Here is an 18895-nt window from a genome sequence, read left to right on the forward strand (position 1 = left end):
CTGCCCCACACAGTGACATGATATTATTGACGTGATGTGAAGATCAGCGATACAAAACCGATCACACACGTCATCATTTACATTTGTATGTGCGGCAGCCCTGTGCCAAGATGCCGTCCATGTAACCCTCACCTAAACCCTCCAGAGATATATATACCTGGTTCAGATTCTTGAAAGTGATGATGTCATCACTGTTCACTTGCAGATGCTTAATGCTCTGCAACACGACCTGAGGAAACATCTGCTGACAGGGCCCCACTCCCCCGATCACTGTTTCCCCATTGCTTTAAGACCTACAAATAACGTATCGCGCATATCATGGCCACTTTCTTTACACCTGTGACTGTAAATTTCCCCGAAATTTGTGCCTAGTTCAGCTACAAGGATGCTATATCAAACACACAGCAATAGTGCATCTAGTAACCGCTTTATTTCACGATGAGCTTCGATTGCCACCTAGCGGTAGTTTTGGGAAACAAAGTAGAAAGATTTTCAATTTGTATTTATTCGCTTGTCAGCATTGTTCATAGTTGTTTGTGAACATGAATATGACAAGAATCACAATAACACACACGCACATAAAAACACCCATAAATCGACAAATGAGTCTAGAGTTTTCTATCTAGTTAAACCAGCGTTTCCACGGGTAGGTTCTATGGTGTAATGGTTAGCACTCTGGACTTTGAATCCAGCGATCCGAGTTCAAATCTCGGTAGAACCTTCGATGTTTTGTGTCGATGTGTAATAATCCTAGTCCAAGTTCTACCTTGAAAATAAGAAATGAGAACAGTTGTGCAAAATAAGTAGCACCTAAAGACAGGAAAGAGGTCCTCACGAAAAAGCGCGGAAGTTGAAAATGACGTAATTTCTTACCTGAGTATCTATTCTTTTCATTACAACAGCAGTATTAATCATTGATACTCGAGAGATTATTGCTTGTGGTTGGTTGATTTGCGCCCCCAAGGGACAGTGTATCACAGCATTGAAATAAATGGATGACAACATCGACAACCGTATTAAGTAGTTAAAAAGTTAACCGAGTTTAATCGTTTTGGCGTGTTCAAAAATGATGTCATTCACACCCTACGGATTTTTTTGGATCCTGCCTTCCTGTGACGTGCTGGAAACAATGAGGGGAAATTTTAATGTTTTAAAATAAAGGTCGTAATACTGCCGTGCTTTGCTGTTACTTCAGCTTTATCTATGTGGGTCCTTCCCTCCCACAAACAGACCCAGAGCTCTGCGCATCACCACAGGTCAGCGAGGTACCAGAGGCTCCTGTCTAGCGGTTCTTCTGAGGACAGGCTGCTCGGCCGTGACAGAAGGGTGTGAAATACGGCGCACAGGTTTCTCCCACATGCCCAGGGAGTGTGCTTCCAGTCAGACAATAAAAAAAGATTCCACCCTGGTGTGGGCTGAGCTCACGGTTATTTTTAACAAGCACATATTTGCATGATTCAGTTTTCAGAAGCATCAATTACAATAGAACACACCTGAAAATGAAGGTTATTGTACCAATCTGGTCTACGGATGGTGTCAAATGCACAAGCCCAACAGTGTACAGACACCTCCGGTCTTCATAGCTTCAACTTCCCTTCTGTTTGGTCTATTTTTCAGAAGGAAAACAAACATTCTCTGACACCAAGAGAGTAATTCTCCAGCTCTGACTTTAAAAATGACAAACTACAGACATCTTTGTGGAAAGTCGCTTACAACTACCTTGGGGTTTGACCCACCTAAAAAAAATCAGACCCCACTGCCGGATTTGTTGAGTATTAGCTTTCTTCAGTGTTGTATTGTTGTCTTCCGGAGTTCTAAGCAAATGGTTTGAAATATATGCCTGTGGAAGCAAATAGCAAAGATACCGGTGTATGTCCTGATATTGATTCTTAACTTAACCCATTACAAGCCATGGTTACCTTTAATGAGGACAAGGATGGCAGTGTATATGGACAGAGTGTTTATATTTCAAATTGTGTTGAGGGTTCACGAGGCTGAAGTTCCACAAGCGGTGAACATGGCAGAACAAAACTCACGACCCTGAAAAACTAACCCTGACTTTTCACATTTGAGGTTCAACGGAAAAAGGGTTATGAACAGATGCTTAATTCCGGTGCAAAACTCCAGAATATAAATGGACGGAGACTATGACCTGACACCTTAGTGGTCTTGGCGTGGTTCTTGAACACGCCCCAGGCGGATGTTTGGACGGTCGGCTACTGCTGTCGGAGTCCCTAATCTAAGCCGCTGAGCCACTCTGCAGGGTTGGGATGTCAGATTATCTTATTTAAAGTCCCACAACACCCAAAACCAGGTGGCGGTCTTTGAACCTACACCCACCGTGTAGCTGAAAACAAACATAGCACACGCCTCGCTTAAAATGGATCCTGAGGCCTCTGAGGGGCGTGGTGATAGTGCGGATCACTGCTCAGCGCCTGAAAGTTTGGTCACCCTGCTGAATGAAGCCGTCTGGACTCCAGGCAGTCGGGTCCGGACACACGTGCTTCTATACGGAGTGGAAGCGCACTGCCCAAAGTGAGTAGGTCCTGGTCACTGCTGTCTCCCAGAGAGACGATCTGTGGGACTACGGGCATGCCGAGACGCAAGAGAATTGCGGGTGTCTTCAAATCTGCAGCTGGATCAGCCATCAGAATGAAAGTACCCCCCCCCCCCACTGCAGGAGGAGGAGAGCCTCCTCACCCACGACAGCTGGAGGACATATGCCTGACCAAGCACCTCTGGCCACCTTACCAGCTTTGCCCACGGCGGACTGGAAAGCCCTTCCCAACACATCGGATGTTTACATAGCTAAAAATACCCCTCTACCCCCCAACCAGACGTTTGAAGTCTGCTGCAGCTGCACAGGAGAAGGACCATAATGAGATCAAAGGGCAATTCAGCTAATGGAAGGGACTGGGGGGGGTGATAAGATCCAAATCAAAAGAGAAAAATATCCACTGTAATGAACCTACAAGTAAGATTGATACCCATCGAAATGGTCAAACTGAAACGGGCTGTTTGCCCATATTTCCTTTTATTAACCAATTTACAAAGTAGAGGTGGCTGAATGTTCCAGCGTTTTATGTAATTTTATGTTTTAAAACAAGTACAAGCTCTGATTGGGCTATATAGACATGTAGGAACCTGCCTGTTAACTTTGATAGTAATCTCTGACCCACAAGTTAAGGTTTGTGGTTTGTAGGTTTGTGGACAGGAAGAACTTTCTTGTCCCTGCGCATGAACCTGGCCCACAGCCTAACTGGAACCGAGCCAGGAGGAGATCCAGGAAGCCCTGTGTTTTGTCAAGAGGAATGTTCCGGTAACAATCGAAGGCTTTTCCAGCGTGTTAGGCACCAACGCGCAGTTAATATGAATGAGGCTGATTCCCATGGTCGGGCTGCTGGATTTATCAGCTTTACTGTCACACAGACACAAAACGACAGAGCTGAGGAACTGACCAGAACACAGATCATACATCACAGACATGGGCTGTTTGTGAATCTTTCTGGCACTTTCTGCCAACAAACCTTCACCCTTCTGACTCTGGGATTCCTAAGCAGACAGGAATCTGGATTGATAAGTTTGATAACTAGGCGCATGCATGTCAACAGCTCGTTCCAGAACTTGTCTGTCAGCTCACGACCCCCATTAGCTGTTGGCGAGACGTCCGCTTTGATGTCTTCAAGTCCACATTCTCAGCGACAACAGAAGTCTCTCTCTCTCTCTCCCTCTCTGACAAAAGTCCTTTTTAAGTCCTTTTTCAGCAGTTTTGGTTGAACGTCATATCGACTGCGACTGAGCAATCATGACATCCCAGCATTCAAAAAATACAGGTGCCTTCTTTGGTCACAGTCAGTTTCGAGGAATTCTTGATGGATCCCATTACAACTCAAATGAGAATCACTGGATGACTGGCATAAAACCAGCAATGAAATACAAAGTGGCAGCGTGGGGTCTCTCCGTCACATATATTTAACAGGATCTGACATTGACAACTACAAAAAAATGCATCAATATACAATATGAGAGGGATGAGGGTTAGGGTTTGTTTACAGCAAAAACAGCCACGTAATACTAAAAATGCATATATACCAAAGGTTCCTTCAATAAGGTAATTAAACCAGCACTATTTTATGATAAAACTTCTGTTCTATGAAAGCTACCAGGATGAAAGTGGGCTTGTTTATATAGAGCCCTGGTATTGATTTTTAAACCTTCTCTTCGTGTCTGAAATGAACAGGTTTTCTAGAATTCATCCTTAGGAATAAGTCAAGAGGAAAGTGCATCAGCGTAGAACGGTATGATTCCTGCATGCACTTATAATGCAGACTGAGCTAGAACCTGATTACCCATCAGAACCCAATTACCGCACATACAGTCCACGCATCTGAGAGGCCGGCATACATGCAGAAACACAAGCAAAACGCACACACTGCATACACACACTCCAGAATAACAGCAGCGTATTTGCGCACTGCTTCACAATCTCAAAGTAGCTAATCATGTAACTATTGCACAACGGCAACAGCAGAATCCCTTTCGATTGTCACATGACTGGAGAGAACAGGTCAGACTGGGGGGGGGGGGGGTGGGTAACACAAATATTGATTCTCATACTGCTTGCAATTGGAACCTGCAGCACTGGAGGCGGCATATCATTGGTAAAAAAAAACAAAAACAATTTTACATAGCCAGATAAAAACCAGTCTACCTTAAAATACCCTGCTATACACTTACAGCTGCAAGCTGTATGTGGAAAGCAAAAAAAATCAAGTTATTTAATGTACAAGTTTTTTTTTTTTAAATTGTGATTCAGTAGGAGATATAAGCCGACTTAGAACCACTCTGGACAACGATAAATATTTGGAAATAATTTAAGGTTTTATTCGTCACACACGCATGCATTGTGCAGATGCGGAGTGAAATGCTTCTGTGTATGTGGCAAGTGAGCTTTGAATATAGGTAACCGGGACAGTGGTGGGTTTTCCCGTAAGGACTGAACTCACCTTCACAGTCTTGCGGAATATCTGAGATAAGCAGGAGGTTCTAGGACAGATTTTTCTGTAGCATTTCAGCTGAATCTTCAGCGATGCTTTTGAACTTGTCTTACTGGTTTGACTAAGCAATAGTAGCTGTCCTGATTAAGTCATGGACATTATATCAGCTGAGATCTACCAAAAGCGACTCTGGGTCCTTCTTGATACACTATGCTGGTCTTCAAGAGCTCATGTTGGCTGCCCGGCACTGAGATCACTTGACTAGACCATCACATGACTTCGTCGTCACAGCCAACCTCAACCCACAAACTTACTCATAACTCACTTTGTACGGCTTTCATTGCGCAGCATCCGCAGTACTCAAGTCAACCGATAAAAAAAAAAAAAAAACAGGAGAAAGATAAAAAGGCAAAAATATGTAAATCAGACATGACCTCTTGTGTTATAGACCTGCAAGGATAAGTATTTTCAGTCCGAGCAGGCTAGGTGAGCCATTGGTAGGAAGGTTGGGGGGCGGGGTCAGTGTCAGAGGCAGTGATTGGTTGAAATGGGGGGCTGTGGACAGTCTGCAGCGCTTTGGTTGGTGTGGTAGCTTTGGGGGAACAAGTTGTCCACGAATGGGAGACAGGCACACTGGTGCTCACACCATCCGGGGGTAGGTGTAGTGGTTGCCGTGTTCCCCCTCCCCAATCTGCACACTGGGCTTGCCCTCCAGGGCCTCCCTCTCTGCCGCCTCCGTCTGCACACAGCTGGGTGCTCGCTGCTTGAAGAAGTCCGACACGTAGCGCACCTAATCCCCGGGGAGATGGAAACGGCACATAGTGGCATATAATATTCACAGAAGAAAACGAAAAGCTGATCGTCACTTACATTGAGGACGGCAATTAGTGCCCCCTGCAGGAGCCCCACCAGAACGTCACTCCAGTGATGCTTGTAGTCGGATACACGGGTGTAGCCCACGTAAAGGGCAAAGGCCACGAGGAAGAACTGGACGGTGGGCCGCAGGAGCCGGGCCCACTTTGTCACCATCCTCGCCTGGACGTAGAGCTGCAGAGAAGATGGAGAAAGATGGCAAGGATTAACCTCCACCCAGCCCTGAGCACGGCCATAAGCAACTAAACCAAATACAAGAGGAGTTTTTTTTATTGTAATCATGGATTTTTTAGAAAACTGAGTTTTCCCTTATGGTGACTAGGAAACTGGTCCCCGTAAGGTAAAAAAAAAAAAGGGTATTCATTACGCTGTGGCGGCACACAGACACACACACCACAGGTTTGTAATTATATCTTTGTGGGGACTCTCTGTTCATTTCTATGGGGAAAACATGACGACCTTCACCCCCACCCAGCCCAAACCTTAACCGTAAGTAACCAAACAAAACATGAGACTTTTGGCATTTTAGATTTTTTGATTGCATTCGCAGATTTTTGTGGAGACCTGAACGTCCCCACAACGTCAAAATAACAGGTTTTTATTACAGTTGTGGGGAACTTTGTAAACATAAGCACACACACACCCACACACACACACACACAGTTTGCTATAAATGCAGCTTTTGTGGCGTGAACTGAAACATAACAGGATATCAGCGAGCCCTGATACATTCTATCTCGAATGACCACATGTTTTGCTTGGCCTGGCAGAACTGGCCCTTCCAATACAATCTGCTGCCCTGGCTGTTCGCTCAGACACAGGCGCGTGCTCCCCTGCGTGGGGGCGTCCCCACAATGAGGGAATCGATGTTTTCCAGCTTTACATCAGCGGGAAGGTGAGCCTCCGCTGCGGCCTGCAAACACAGCGGGAGGTTGTGACTCTCAATAGCCCCAGCCCGTGTGCCCGGAACATCAGAGAACGTGATGATAACCCCCCCCCGCCCCCGCCCCAGAGGGGTCACTTCATCTGTAACACATTCATTACAGAAACACAAACACCATGGAGGAGGGGGGGCACTTACCGCCAAAAACAGCATGCAGTACATCCCGAAGGAGGAGTGTCCGGAGTAGAAGGATAACCTGGACATCAGGAAGAGCAGTGATGTTAGCATGATCAAACAGACGCGCAGATCTGTCATTAGGCCATTCCCACCCCTACAGTGAATCACGCGCTGAACAAACGACCGAGAGCTGATGCGTCGGGTGAAGAACTTCAGCTTCCACTCCCAGGACCATCAGTGCTGTTGCATCTTTCACTAATGGACGCAGCTTGAGGTTATGGGCCAGAAGACACTGCACTACAGCTGATTGCTGGAGGTATTTTTTTTTTTGGGGGGTGGGGCACATTGAGAGCATTGCAGCCTGAGTCTCAGCTGTCTGGTTCTGATTTACAGGACAAAACGGACAGTTCTGCCAGCATTTTTTCCCCCAACGACTATTATATAAACAAAATTTAACCAGCGCTAGAGATGAAGCTGGGGAAAACATCTTCATCCCTACCCAGCTTCAGCTGGTTCTTACTGGTCTCTGAAGAAAATCTACTGTGTAGAACATAAAATCTGATTGACTAGTCGATATACTGACTGGCAGGTTGGTAAACAAAGAGGCGGATGATAGCTGCAGATCTGTACCGGGACTCTGTCACGTTGCGGGGATCCCCGGTGCAGTTGGCATCCTGGAGGTAGCCCTCGCAGACCTCAGGGTCGCACACAGCCAGGAAGTTAGGCCTCGGCCGGCCAATCGTGTACTTGGCCAGGTCAGTGAGAGACTGGCTGACTGTTGCCCCGAATATGAACGTGCCCACCACCTTGTATAGGGCCGACAGGTACTGGTTGAAGTCGGAGTTGGAATGCAGTCCCTTGGTGTAGACCAGGTAAGCCTCACCAGACGTAATCTGAAGAAAAAAGGAAAAAAAAAAAACTTTAAAACAAAGTGATCGGTATTACTGTGAAATATTACAGTGATTAATGTTGTATATGTAAAACCAACTATATGGCGGGGCCACAGGAGACTAGCTGCAAGCTGATTGGTTTCAGAGTGTCCCCTCTCCTATCACTCTTGGTTGGCCCCTCTGTATGAATTATGGCCCCTCTTGTGCCCCCCCACCTTAAAAAAACCTTAGAACTGCCTTAGAACAGCTGAATCGCTGAATGGTGCTAGAACACAGAATCTGATGCACTAACTGATTTTCCTAAGTGAGGGATTGCAAAAAGGAAGATGTAAATGTGGGGTGTGGAGCAGCAAAAAAAGGGGCGTGGCCACAGCGACTCACAATGATGATAGTGCAGGAGATGGTGACAGCGGCCATGAGGCCAGGCGTGATGGTGTCCGGCAGGAAGGGATACTTTATACTCTCGTCGTCACAGTGCACTCTCCGTTTGTAGGGACTGGACATGATGGTCAAGATCAGGAAGGGCAGTGAGGCTGTGTGACGAGATGGAGGCAGGAAAACAGTCTGAGCTAATCATATAAAATGACACAAGTCCTAGCACATTTTTAGGGTAATTACACGTCGTTAAGGTAATTACCGACTCGGCACACACTGCTCTTCGTGGAGCAGTGCAAACAGCCCTGCGCTATAAACAGCTCCTGAATGGCAAGATGAAGTCATGGTGGCAGTACCTTACCATCACATCACTTCAGTGTGAAAAGCGAAGAGCTCAATATTTTCAGCAGCAGTCCAGAAAGTCAAAGTCGAAAAAGAAAACCATGACCTGAATTATTAAAGAAACACACCATTTACGCTACCCTTCAAAAGGCACTGTGATTCACCACAACACAGCCGCAAACAACGAAGGAGACGCGACCACGTGCCGACTACAGGGAAAAAAAGTCCGCGATGATCATAGCGTGGGAGCTCCCCGTCCACAGCGAGCGGCCTTGACTCTCGGTCCTTTGCCGAACACCGTCGCCATGGCGAGGGCATGGACCGCACTCCCAGCGGAACGCTGCAGCACTTCCCCGAGCCTCCTTTCCGCAAACATCTTCCCATTCTGCTCCGGCCAGTACTTCAGGCAACAGCGTGTCATCAGGTGACCGAGGAGGCGTTGCAGATCAGATAAGCAGATCGAGTTTTCCTGCTCGTCGTTGTCTTACCTGCAATCGCGACGTTCGGCGGCCGTTGCGCTCGCTGCCTTATTGACTCTAGCGAATGGTGTAACCGGCCATAATTGAAAGGCAGCCGTTTCTACAAATTCCCCTTCACCGGCAGGGGGGCACCTCAGAGAAAACGGGCCTATAAAGCAGGACACCACATTTTTATTTTACTGAAAACTTGTACTGTGGTATCCATGGCAACGAGGGAAAGCAAGCTACCGGTGTTCATAAGGTGCCATGTACAGCTGATCCTGCAGATTATAACCACACCTCCTGTGGGTTTAAGGAGCCAAAAAAAGAGGCTGAGGGTGAAGTACTAGGAAGGATCGCATGTATTAAATTTAGCCAAAGCCGCCTGAAAGCCCACATGGAGACGAATATTTCACTCATGCAACAGAGGTTGCTTTGCTCACAGCAGCAATTTATTCCCAGGATTTAAACCAATAACCTTCAGGTGAGCATGTGTAATTTACCACTATGCCCTTTGCTGCTGAGTATGGCTGCAGTAAAGTGGTGCTGCTTCTGTTGCAAAAACAACACCACCAAATGAATGAAAACAAGTCGTAATAATTAAGGAGGATTAACAATGATTCTGGAACACCAGTATAATCCAGATGCATAAACAAAATGAGCTCCACCCTCGCATCTGACAGCTATGTCAGAGCTCCTGACATCCCAGGAAGCAGCAATCTCCTCTGATAAGAGGATGAACGCTATGTGGTAGACCTACTGTTATCTACAGGCTATGCTCTCCCTCTATGCTCTCTGTGACATTCTCTGTGCCGTCTCTTCCCCTATAAGGCCCTAGCCTAGAATGCTAGCATCACTTCCAGTTAACATTCAGCATTAGCAGCAAACTCTTTCCTAATAAGGCCGTAGCCTAGCACGCTAGCATCACATCCAGTTAACGTTCACCCTTAGCAGCAAACTCTTCCTCCAGCCTAGCATGCTAGCATCACTTCCAGTTGGGGTCTAGCCTGGCAATGAACCCCGTTGTTTCTTGTTCTGCTGTTAAACTCTGGCACTGGCTGAATGATGTGGCACCAGGCAGCCTTGTGAACCAAAGAAAACCTGCCCAAACGTATTACCTCATATCTGGGACAACCCACTCTCCTATAAAATGCTGATTGAATATGGCCATGTCCAGCCAGTGTACTGGGCACACTGTCAAAGACAGACGCCTGGGTATGAATTTCACACTCGTGCTCATTTAGAACCTTATAGATTGAGGTCGTGTGATCTTTAGCACCATTGTCTGCATTACGTGTATGGGAGTACATGATATTCCACACCATTGCCAAGAGCTGTAAACACAGGCAGTGTGTGCGGTATGGTCTGGTCACTGGCAGTGGGTGTCTGACGGGCACAACCACAGTGCCAAACAGCACCAGCAGTACAGCCAGCGAAACGAATCTGGAGAAGCCAAAATCTCAGCCTTTTGGCTTGGACGTTTCAGGCCACGGTGGAATAGCGAGAGGAGCCAGCAATGGAAGACCAGGAAGAAGCCCGCTTTGAGTTCAAAGGTCACACCTGGCTTAACCAAAATAAAGCATCATACAATTGCTTCTTAGTCCGTCCAGGGTTTTCCCCAGGCCCCCTGCAACCCCAACCAGGATAAGGGACTGGAAAACGGATTGATGTTTGTTCTCGATTCACAAAGTCTTCTAGCCCACATGTAAGCAGGTCGATTTTTTATTTTTTTTTGACCGTAGAGAGAGAAAACATTTTGATAGGCTGGGCTTCAGTTTGTTTGGGCAGAGAAGGGGCGTTTCCCGGGTGTAACAATGGCAGGGCAGACTTCCACGCCGCTCGGCTTACACTGCGAATCCCGCAGGGACAGCGAGCACAGAAACGCTGAGGAGCAGAAACGACTGCAAAGAATCCCATTATCAGGTGACAATGGAGGGAAAAAAAAGACCCATCAGTTAAAAGAGGATTTTCCATTCCCCTCGAATCATTCCAAACAAGCCCCGACTTGAGGCTCAATGGTGAGATTCAGTGATCTTTAGGCGGTCCCGGGTAGCCTGGTGACATTTAAGGTCTCACACGGTTCATGAATGGTTCCCATCCATTAATGAAGTTACATTGTATAAAACCTCAGATTCGAAAAAGCAAAACAGAACAACGACAGTAATAAAAAATGATGTGTTCCGAAAAGTCTGTGAGAAGCAGAATGGCAAGTCAGTCAAACCCTGTTCCTTTAAGTCATTACTTTTCAACCATTCACCCAGTTGGAATCCTCATTACCAGCCTGTTGATCATTAACATGCCTTCAGGTGGTGGGGTGGGGGGGTGGGTGATGCACCTATGTCACGGCCCAGAAGGCTTTGCTCCCACAGGCTGCAGGCTACTGTAGGCCCAGGTCCTGCACACTGTCATCTGGAAACATCATACGCCAGGGATTCACAACACAAATTCGGGTCACAAGTTCTGAAAGGGTTCGCGAGGCAGAGCTGGAAATGCAAGCATTTTAAAACCGGCGAGCTCCTATGCTGATCCTGGATCAGATTTCTCAGCCCAGTCGTAGAATTAACCTGTACAAACCAGTTTTGGGTCTGCAAATGCTTAGTGTAAAACTAGTGAACACTCAACCAATCCAAATAGCCAAACCACAGGTGCTTCATTTAAAATTCAATGGCACATCCAATCAGATTTGTGCAATAGGCACTGCGTGCTTGATAATAGGCTTAATTTAAACCTATGCTTGACATAAGGACGTGACTGAGCTGCCTTGGAAAACATTGGATCCTGGTGCAAAAAAGGTTGTGAACCACTGGCACAGACAGACCATTCTGTTACTAAGACATCTATTCTATTGATAAACCGACAAAGACGGAAAATAACGGAGACCAGAGATCATGAGCGCAGTTAGACTCTGCCACGTCGCCCTGCGATTGTGCAACCTCAACTAGCTAACAAATCTGAAACAAGCATGACAGACCGTACTGAAGAAAAACACACAGCTAGGATTCCCTAAACACACCAGTGCCAAGCCCCGAAGCTATTCGGCACTGAGAGTCGGACAAACAAGCGTATATTGAATGAAATCTTAAGTCAGCATCTTCTACAAAAGGTCCAGCCCAGCCCTCCACAGACATTCTATTGTTGGAAAAGAAGAAGAAGAAGAACACAGGATAAAACGTACCCAACCCACACCCACATAAGCCTGGAGAAGGGACTCCGCCATGTTAGTCAGATACCGTGTGACAGCTGTCAGGTTAGGACACCTGTGGGAGTGATGACGAAGAGCACTCCGCCCTTTCTGAATAGCACACGCATCCCAGCATCATCGTGAATCAGTTGAGTCCGCCTGAAAACCGCCGCGTTATTCATTTGGCAAAAAGAAATGGCAGCAGAAAGCTGGTAGCGGAGAAAACAATGCATGGTAAACCTGGATAACCCTCATCCTAACCCTCATCCTAACCCTCATCCTAACCCTCATCCTAACCCTCACCCTAACCCTCACCCTAACCCTCATCCTAACCCTCACCCTAACCCTCATCCTAACCCTCACCCTAACTCTCACCCTAACCCCCATCCTAACTCTCACCCTAACCCCCATCCTAACCCTCACCCTAACTCCCATCCTAACCCTCATCCTAACCCTCACCCTAACCCTCATCCTAACCCTCACCCTAACCCTCATCCTAACCCTCACCCTAACCCCCATCCTAACCCTCACCCTAACCCCCATCCTAACCCTCACCCTAACCCCCATCCTAACCCTCACCCTAACCCTCATTCTGCTTCATGCACAGGAGTGAATCCGCAGGGAAGGACCTGCAGTCAATGCCTTTGTTGACCGAGGTTCAGGCCCAGAAAGTACAAATCCAGATTAAGATTTTCTTCTCACCAACTGAGTACTCTGTGTTCATGACCCTTTATACTCAACTGGTTGATTGAAACATCTTGGTCTGGATTTTTTTCTTCCTGGACCCGAATTATCCGCTGTTTGTTGATGATAGGACGGTATGGACAGGACAACGCAGAGCGCAGGTCAGCTTCTACAGCGTCACCGAAGTGTCATTCGCTAATCACCTCATATGATCTGAGTTTACCCCGAGTGCTGCTCGACTGCCCAGCGGAGACCTGCAGATCCCTCCGGATGAAGCCTGACACGGTTCCATGCTTTCTGACTGCTGCTGCTTCCTTATGGGCGCATGGAGTCACCAGGAAAAGGAGGAACCCCAGTAGTTAAATTCATGAGTCAAACTGCAGGCGGGACTCAGCAGGGTACCTGCAACTGCTGAGGTCTAAGGTCAAGGCATGATGAACCAGGTCTTTGTCGGTCTTGCTAGCTGCTTGAAATTAACTTTAAGACCTCAGAAGCAAATATGAAATGATCTGTAGTCAGTGACTGTGTTAATAAATAATAATAAATAATAAATAATAATAATAATAATAATAAAGAACTGTCACACGTGCTGTAAGTCAGTGGCTGCACACCTGTGCCTTTATTCCCTGGCTGAGTCACTCGACAAGGAAAAATAAGTGGATCTTGTTTTTTCCCCCCAGGGGGGGTGTCAAAAAAAAAAAACAAAACAAACAGCACTATAAGTGAGAAGTTCCACTTTACCGCTTTGATTTCGGCGCTAAAGGCAAGGTGAGAAGGTAACAATAAGATTATTTTGTTGTGTTACTTTACTCTGACCATTTCCACACTTTTCTCTTCCCCGCACACCTTGCCACACTCCTGGATTCTGCTATTACTAAGCAGCCTGTTGGCTGCTGTATTCCGCAGTGCGAGCTGATGTTTTGTTGTGTGGGTAATGAGCCGTCAGACTCTGACGCTATAAGAGTGTTATGTTTCAGTGGCATCCTGGGACCATAAAATCCATCATGCCGGGTAACCGTTGGTTGTCCCCTTGGCATGACGGTGACCCCGATCACCGAGCACATAGCCGCCCACTCTAGGTAAAGTTAAACTTTGGTAGAGCTCCTCCCCATCACTCTCCAGGCCTTCACAAAAACCTGTGTGGCAGCTAGCAACAGGCTGAGTATTGTGGAAAGTATGTGCTGACTGCATGGACAAAATACTGCTGGTTCTGGGCTGCAAACAGTGGGTCTGGCAGTCGAATGTACACCAGCACTCCCTCCTGCTCGCTCGCCCTCTATCATCCGTGCTCTTCAGCCAGATGTTTGGCTGCTCTGACTCATGCATTCTGGGGTAACTCCTCGATCAGACATGCCATGTCAGAGTGTGCGCATCACATTAAAAAGGTTCTCGGATCCATCGATGATGGGAAATAGCTGATTACCGCTCCCAGAATGCACCGCTTCTCACAGCTGGGGGTGACAGCAAAGACGCACAGAAATTCACTCCTACTCACTGCCTCCACACTGATAGAACTAGTGAGAAAATGTCTGATAAAAAAACATCTGAATGATATCAACTGTAAAAACTATAAAGAGCCAGCAAACAAATAGCAGATAAAAAAAAAAAACAGAAGGAAAGAAAACTAATAAATCATTTAGACTCTTGAAAGGAGTCCGTGACAGGCCAAGGGAGAGCACATTAACTCCGGGATAATGTAACTTTTCCACTTGATAAGTACCCAGGGGAAAAGAAGATCATTTTTACTGGATCCAATGGGGATATTGCCAGAATTCATAACGTCACAAGTTTCAGTCTTTGTCCAATTAGTAACGTATGCATTGTTTAGACCATCACAGTCTTCGGGCAATCATTAAGCTTAGTTCTTGTCGGATTTGTGGACACCTTTGTTCGTCATTATATTGTCTGCCCCACAGATATTTCCATGCCGCGTGTTCAGTTCCTGTTCTTGGGGATTCTGGATTCATATTATAAAAAGATGGTCTGTGAATGAGTGGAATGTTTGAGAAGTCAGAATGGATATTTTTCCCAAACAAGTATTAAAAACTCCTGCCTCCGAAGAGACATCAAACCAAAGAAAAAACTCCCTGGGAAGCTGCAAAAAGATAAAAAAAAAAAAAAAACAAAAAAAAAAAAAAACAACCTCTAACCACGACTCGAACTGTCCCACAATGCACTGGGGGCACAGACTGACCAAACATACCACGGGGCTCCGTTACAGGGAGGCCAAGGTGGCGGCATTCCCGTCACTCAACGTGCCTTTTGTCAGTGGCGAAGATCCACATCCTTCCCAGATAACCAGCACTTCCTATACATACATACACAACCTCTCCAGTTCTTTGTGTAACATTATAAAAGACATTAACATCCGCTACTAATATAAATTACAAATGAACCCTCTGTGAATCAGGCACCTTGCCACGTACTGAACTCATGGAATTTATCTAAAAACAAAAATCACCTTATGCTTTAACAGTTGCTTGAAAGCACAGCTGGTAGGTCTCTCATGTTAGGATGCTAAATCCCTTGAATGTCTAACCCTCATTAAATGGGCTGTAATCTTGTCTGTCCCAGGAAAAACAGTGTGTTTTAGCCTGTGTGACATGGTCTTGGTGAGCTGCCTTGTCTCAGAATTTCCTAACCTGCCCTCTATATAGATTAACTGGTGTGTACATCACTGAGTGTCAGCTGAGCTGAATCCCCGTCCTATATTTATTGTCGTAATAAATCTTATTCAGCTGGTTAGAGAACATCAAACTGGAAAAGCCATTCATATATGATTACCATTCTGCCACCGATCCGTGCATCTCCCCATTTTCCACTGCTAGTCGTCATAAGCAAGGGGCTTCAGGGAAACTTGGACCCTATCCCAGGAAGCCGAGGGCACGGACGGGAGCACCCTGATCCGCCGAAATCACAAGGTCTTGAGAGAAAACAAAGGTGCTGGAAGGACAGCCATGTGGACACAAGGAGAGTGTTCAGGGGCGCCATGGCAGGGGGGGTGGGTTAAGGATGAATCCAAAAGCCCCATGGGTGACAAAAAATTTGGAACATAAGAGAACTGGTCTGGGTTGGGGGGCCGGTATGACATGCTTTCATGGGGGCCAAAATCTCTAGCAGCACCTCTGGGAATACTTACAGCTGAACTATTCTGGTGAAGTACCTCACTAAAAAGGTACAACAGCAGGAACCTTCTGGCATCCTGCACTAGGAACCTTACATTAGTTGCTCAACTATGATTATGGCAATAATGCGTCATAAGCAAGAAATAACAATACAGTTACCATGACTTACCAGAAGCACCGGACCACCCCCCCCCACCCCCCAATGGAGGCCATTTCCACAACTGATTGTTTCGGACGTCTTTCAGATGAAACTGCCTTTCCTCTCCGATTCTTTGCTGCGTGTCCTTTTTTCCACATTGTGTTCGAAACAATAACTTGAATTTTCACCATATGAGCACGCAGCCTTCCTTTTGCGTTGTTGTCCTTGGATGTTTACGCGGCTACATTCGCATGCGAGTTTCATTACCTCATAATTATTTATACAGCTGATTCTCTTACAATTCAGCAGTGAGCAGAGTGAGGCTCAGCAGGCTAAATCTCTAGCTGTCATCAGAAGGTTGTTGGTTTGAACCCCAACTTCGGCAGAATAGCTACATGTCCTTAGGCCTATAACTCCCTCCTCCATATGCTAGCTGATCCAGTGCTGTGACCCCCAATCTCGCACTCATCTGTATACGTGTCTCACGGAGCAGAATATAAGGCAGGCAGAAAGAAATGTTTTTCATGGGGATTAATGAAGTATCGTCTACTCTTGCAGAGTTAGTTACTCCAGGGATTGGAACTTAACATCTCAGCTGGCGGCCAACATCGTGTCTGATTTTCATAGGAAAGAAATTTCATCAAGCAATAGACCCCCACGTTGCATTTCTGCGATGGAATTTTTCCTTCATAATATTGCTTTACCACATTAAGAACTACATCAGCTCATCACACCAGGCAGCTAATCCACTGCACAGCGCTTAGTCTCTGGATTTAATTAATTCCCTCCATTGTCCCACAAGCAAAACAATAAAATCTGATATATTTTTTTAACCGCATCAGTTTATTATGAAACGAAGTGACCTAACCCTTCACAATCCTCTCATAAATTCATCTCGTCTCGTTCACAGGATAAATTTCAAAGGTTGCACATGGAGTAACAATATATGGTCGTCAAAGGGGATCGTGCAAGATAAATGTAGCCTAAGCGATGCAAAGTACCTGGGAATGCAGAGCCCTCAAGAGTGTGTGTGACAGGCAGCAAAGCCGACGGATTCAACACACGATGCACTGGAGCACTGGAGCACTGGATTAGCGTAGCTTTAGGCAGTCATCTGCAGCTTTTTCCAGTCTCTCAACTTATCAAACCACCCAAAACTCATAGAAACCAAACAGGACAGGACATGACGTCAGAGTTCTGAAAACAAGGAGACTTCCAGGGCTTGTTTCTGAACGTTTGTCACACGTCTGGGTCAAAAGCAGCAGAACCACATACCAGATATGACCCAGATATCGCTCGTCGATACTGAACTGATGTGTGCAAGACCAGAGGCTTTGTGATCAGAACAGCATTTTACAAAGATGAAGCCAGCTGCTGCTGTATTTGGCTAAAAACTAGAACAATTCTGTCCTGACAGGTGTATACCCACTACATAACTAAATAACATATTTGCTGTTCCATTCACTAATACACAAACACATTCATTACAGTTAACAAAGCTGAACTTTAACTCAAAAGGAGAGAACAGATTTTTTAACTTTTAAAAACTGACATTAATAACCATGAGATGAGGGTACCCATTGATTTTAAAAGACCGTAAAAAAAAGAAAGATTGAATATTGGCTTTGATTGTAAATCGTGTTTGACATGCCCAGGGTTGTGATTAATGATAATAAATTAACTTGTAATACTTGGATAGTTTACATTGATGTAAAAGTATAAGTATTCAGTGTATATCATTAAATTATGTAAAAATATGTATTCGGGATGAAAACGTGCGACATTCACTGACAGCTTAGTCTATTTTGCGCGTTAGACTCAAAGCACAGTAGTGCAATGGGCACGTTTCACGATCCAGTTTGCATTGACCAACCCAGTTTCTTTTCAAGTATTGATAAGAACTTGGACACGTTACTTAAAGGACCGATAAACGGAGTTTTTTGGTGTTTAATTTGCAAACGACTCCCGAGGATTCAGGGGGGAAGGAAAGCGTTAAGATTAGCGAAAAGAAAAATTTAGGCAAAACAGGAATTAAGTTTACTGTACTTACCCACAAGCACGCAGAGCACATCCACTAACACGAAGAGCTTCTTCTTTCGCTGCTCCGGCATGGTTTCCCCTTCTGATCCCTGAGACCCTTTTAAAACGTTTTTCATTATAATATGTACGACAGACCCGCAATCAAAACCAAAGCATGTGGAGCGTAGTAAATCCGTATTATATAGTGCAACCTGAATTGCGGGTTCTTCCGGCTCCTGCCCCTACCTGTCTCGGAGCTGTAGGTGCGCTTTACGGAACTTCTCGACTTGAGCCCCTTGAACGCCCAGGCGTTCGGTGGGTGGCAATATGCTGCTGCTGCTGCTCTCAAAGCTCTGTGCGCATTATGTCTTTCCGTCTCTCTAATGAGACAAAAAAAAGCCAATGGTTGCTTTCAGGCGAACCGCCCGCAGATCCTTTGTAGGAGACCGGCTACCACTGTGCAAGGATCCCTCTCGCTCTCCATATCTTCCCGCCCCAGCGTTTTGACGTCAGATTATAAAGGTGAAAAATAAACATCAGAGGTTTACTACTTACATTAAACGTGTAGATTAGTTCAAGTTCAGTTGCACATGCAATGATACCCAGTGAAAATCTTGTATAATTATTTCAAGAAGAAATTACTAGAATTTATTTTGAAGTCTCACAATGAACTGTCCTACCTTTAAAAAACAATCAGTTGTAATCGCATCAATGAGGTCCTTGTCACATTAGTTTTAAACGAAGTGAAATCG

At 45.8% G+C, this 18895-nt stretch overlaps 1 protein-coding gene and 1 non-coding gene across 2 annotated transcripts; one reads left to right on the plus strand and one right to left on the minus strand.

The window, feature by feature from the left end:
- Positions 1–649: 649 nt before the first annotated feature.
- On the plus strand, positions 650–721 carry trnaq-uug (transfer RNA glutamine (anticodon UUG)). The gene has a single exon. It is a non-coding gene; the product is annotated as a tRNA-Gln (tRNA).
- A 2671-nt stretch (positions 722–3392) lies between these two features.
- Positions 3393–18634, minus strand: LOC125716560 (phospholipid phosphatase 2-like). Its single transcript, XM_048989011.1, has 7 exons — positions 18390–18634; positions 18175–18261; positions 8202–8353; positions 7561–7823; positions 6952–7009; positions 5868–6044; positions 3393–5787 (listed from the first exon to the last, which is right to left on the minus strand). The coding sequence occupies exons 2-7, from the start codon at positions 18233–18235 to the stop codon at positions 5638–5640; spliced, it is 861 nt and encodes a 286-aa protein (XP_048844968.1). The 5' UTR covers positions 18236–18261; positions 18390–18634; the 3' UTR covers positions 3393–5637.
- Between the last annotated feature and the right edge of the window lie 261 nt (positions 18635–18895).

The sequence above is a fragment of the Brienomyrus brachyistius genome, chromosome 21, assembly GCF_023856365.1.
Source record: "Brienomyrus brachyistius isolate T26 chromosome 21, BBRACH_0.4, whole genome shotgun sequence".
Taxonomy (NCBI): Eukaryota; Metazoa; Chordata; class Actinopteri; order Osteoglossiformes; family Mormyridae; genus Brienomyrus; species Brienomyrus brachyistius.

What these genes read in the sequence shown, in the direction of transcription:
- LOC125716560 (XM_048989011.1), bottom strand. Translation starts at nt 18,235, where the DNA reads ATGCCGGAGCAGCGAAAGAAGAAGCTCTTCGTGTTAGTGGATGTGCTC. An exon ending in ACTGCATGCTGTTTTTGGCG is followed by an intron (nt 6,045 to 6,951) that starts GTAAGTGCCCCC and finishes TCTTCTCTGCAG; the next exon opens with CTCTACGTCCAGGCGAGGAT. An exon ending in CACTAATTGCCGTCCTCAAT is followed by an intron (nt 5,788 to 5,867) that starts GTAAGTGACGAT and finishes CCCGGGGATTAG; the next exon opens with GTGCGCTACGTGTCGGACTT.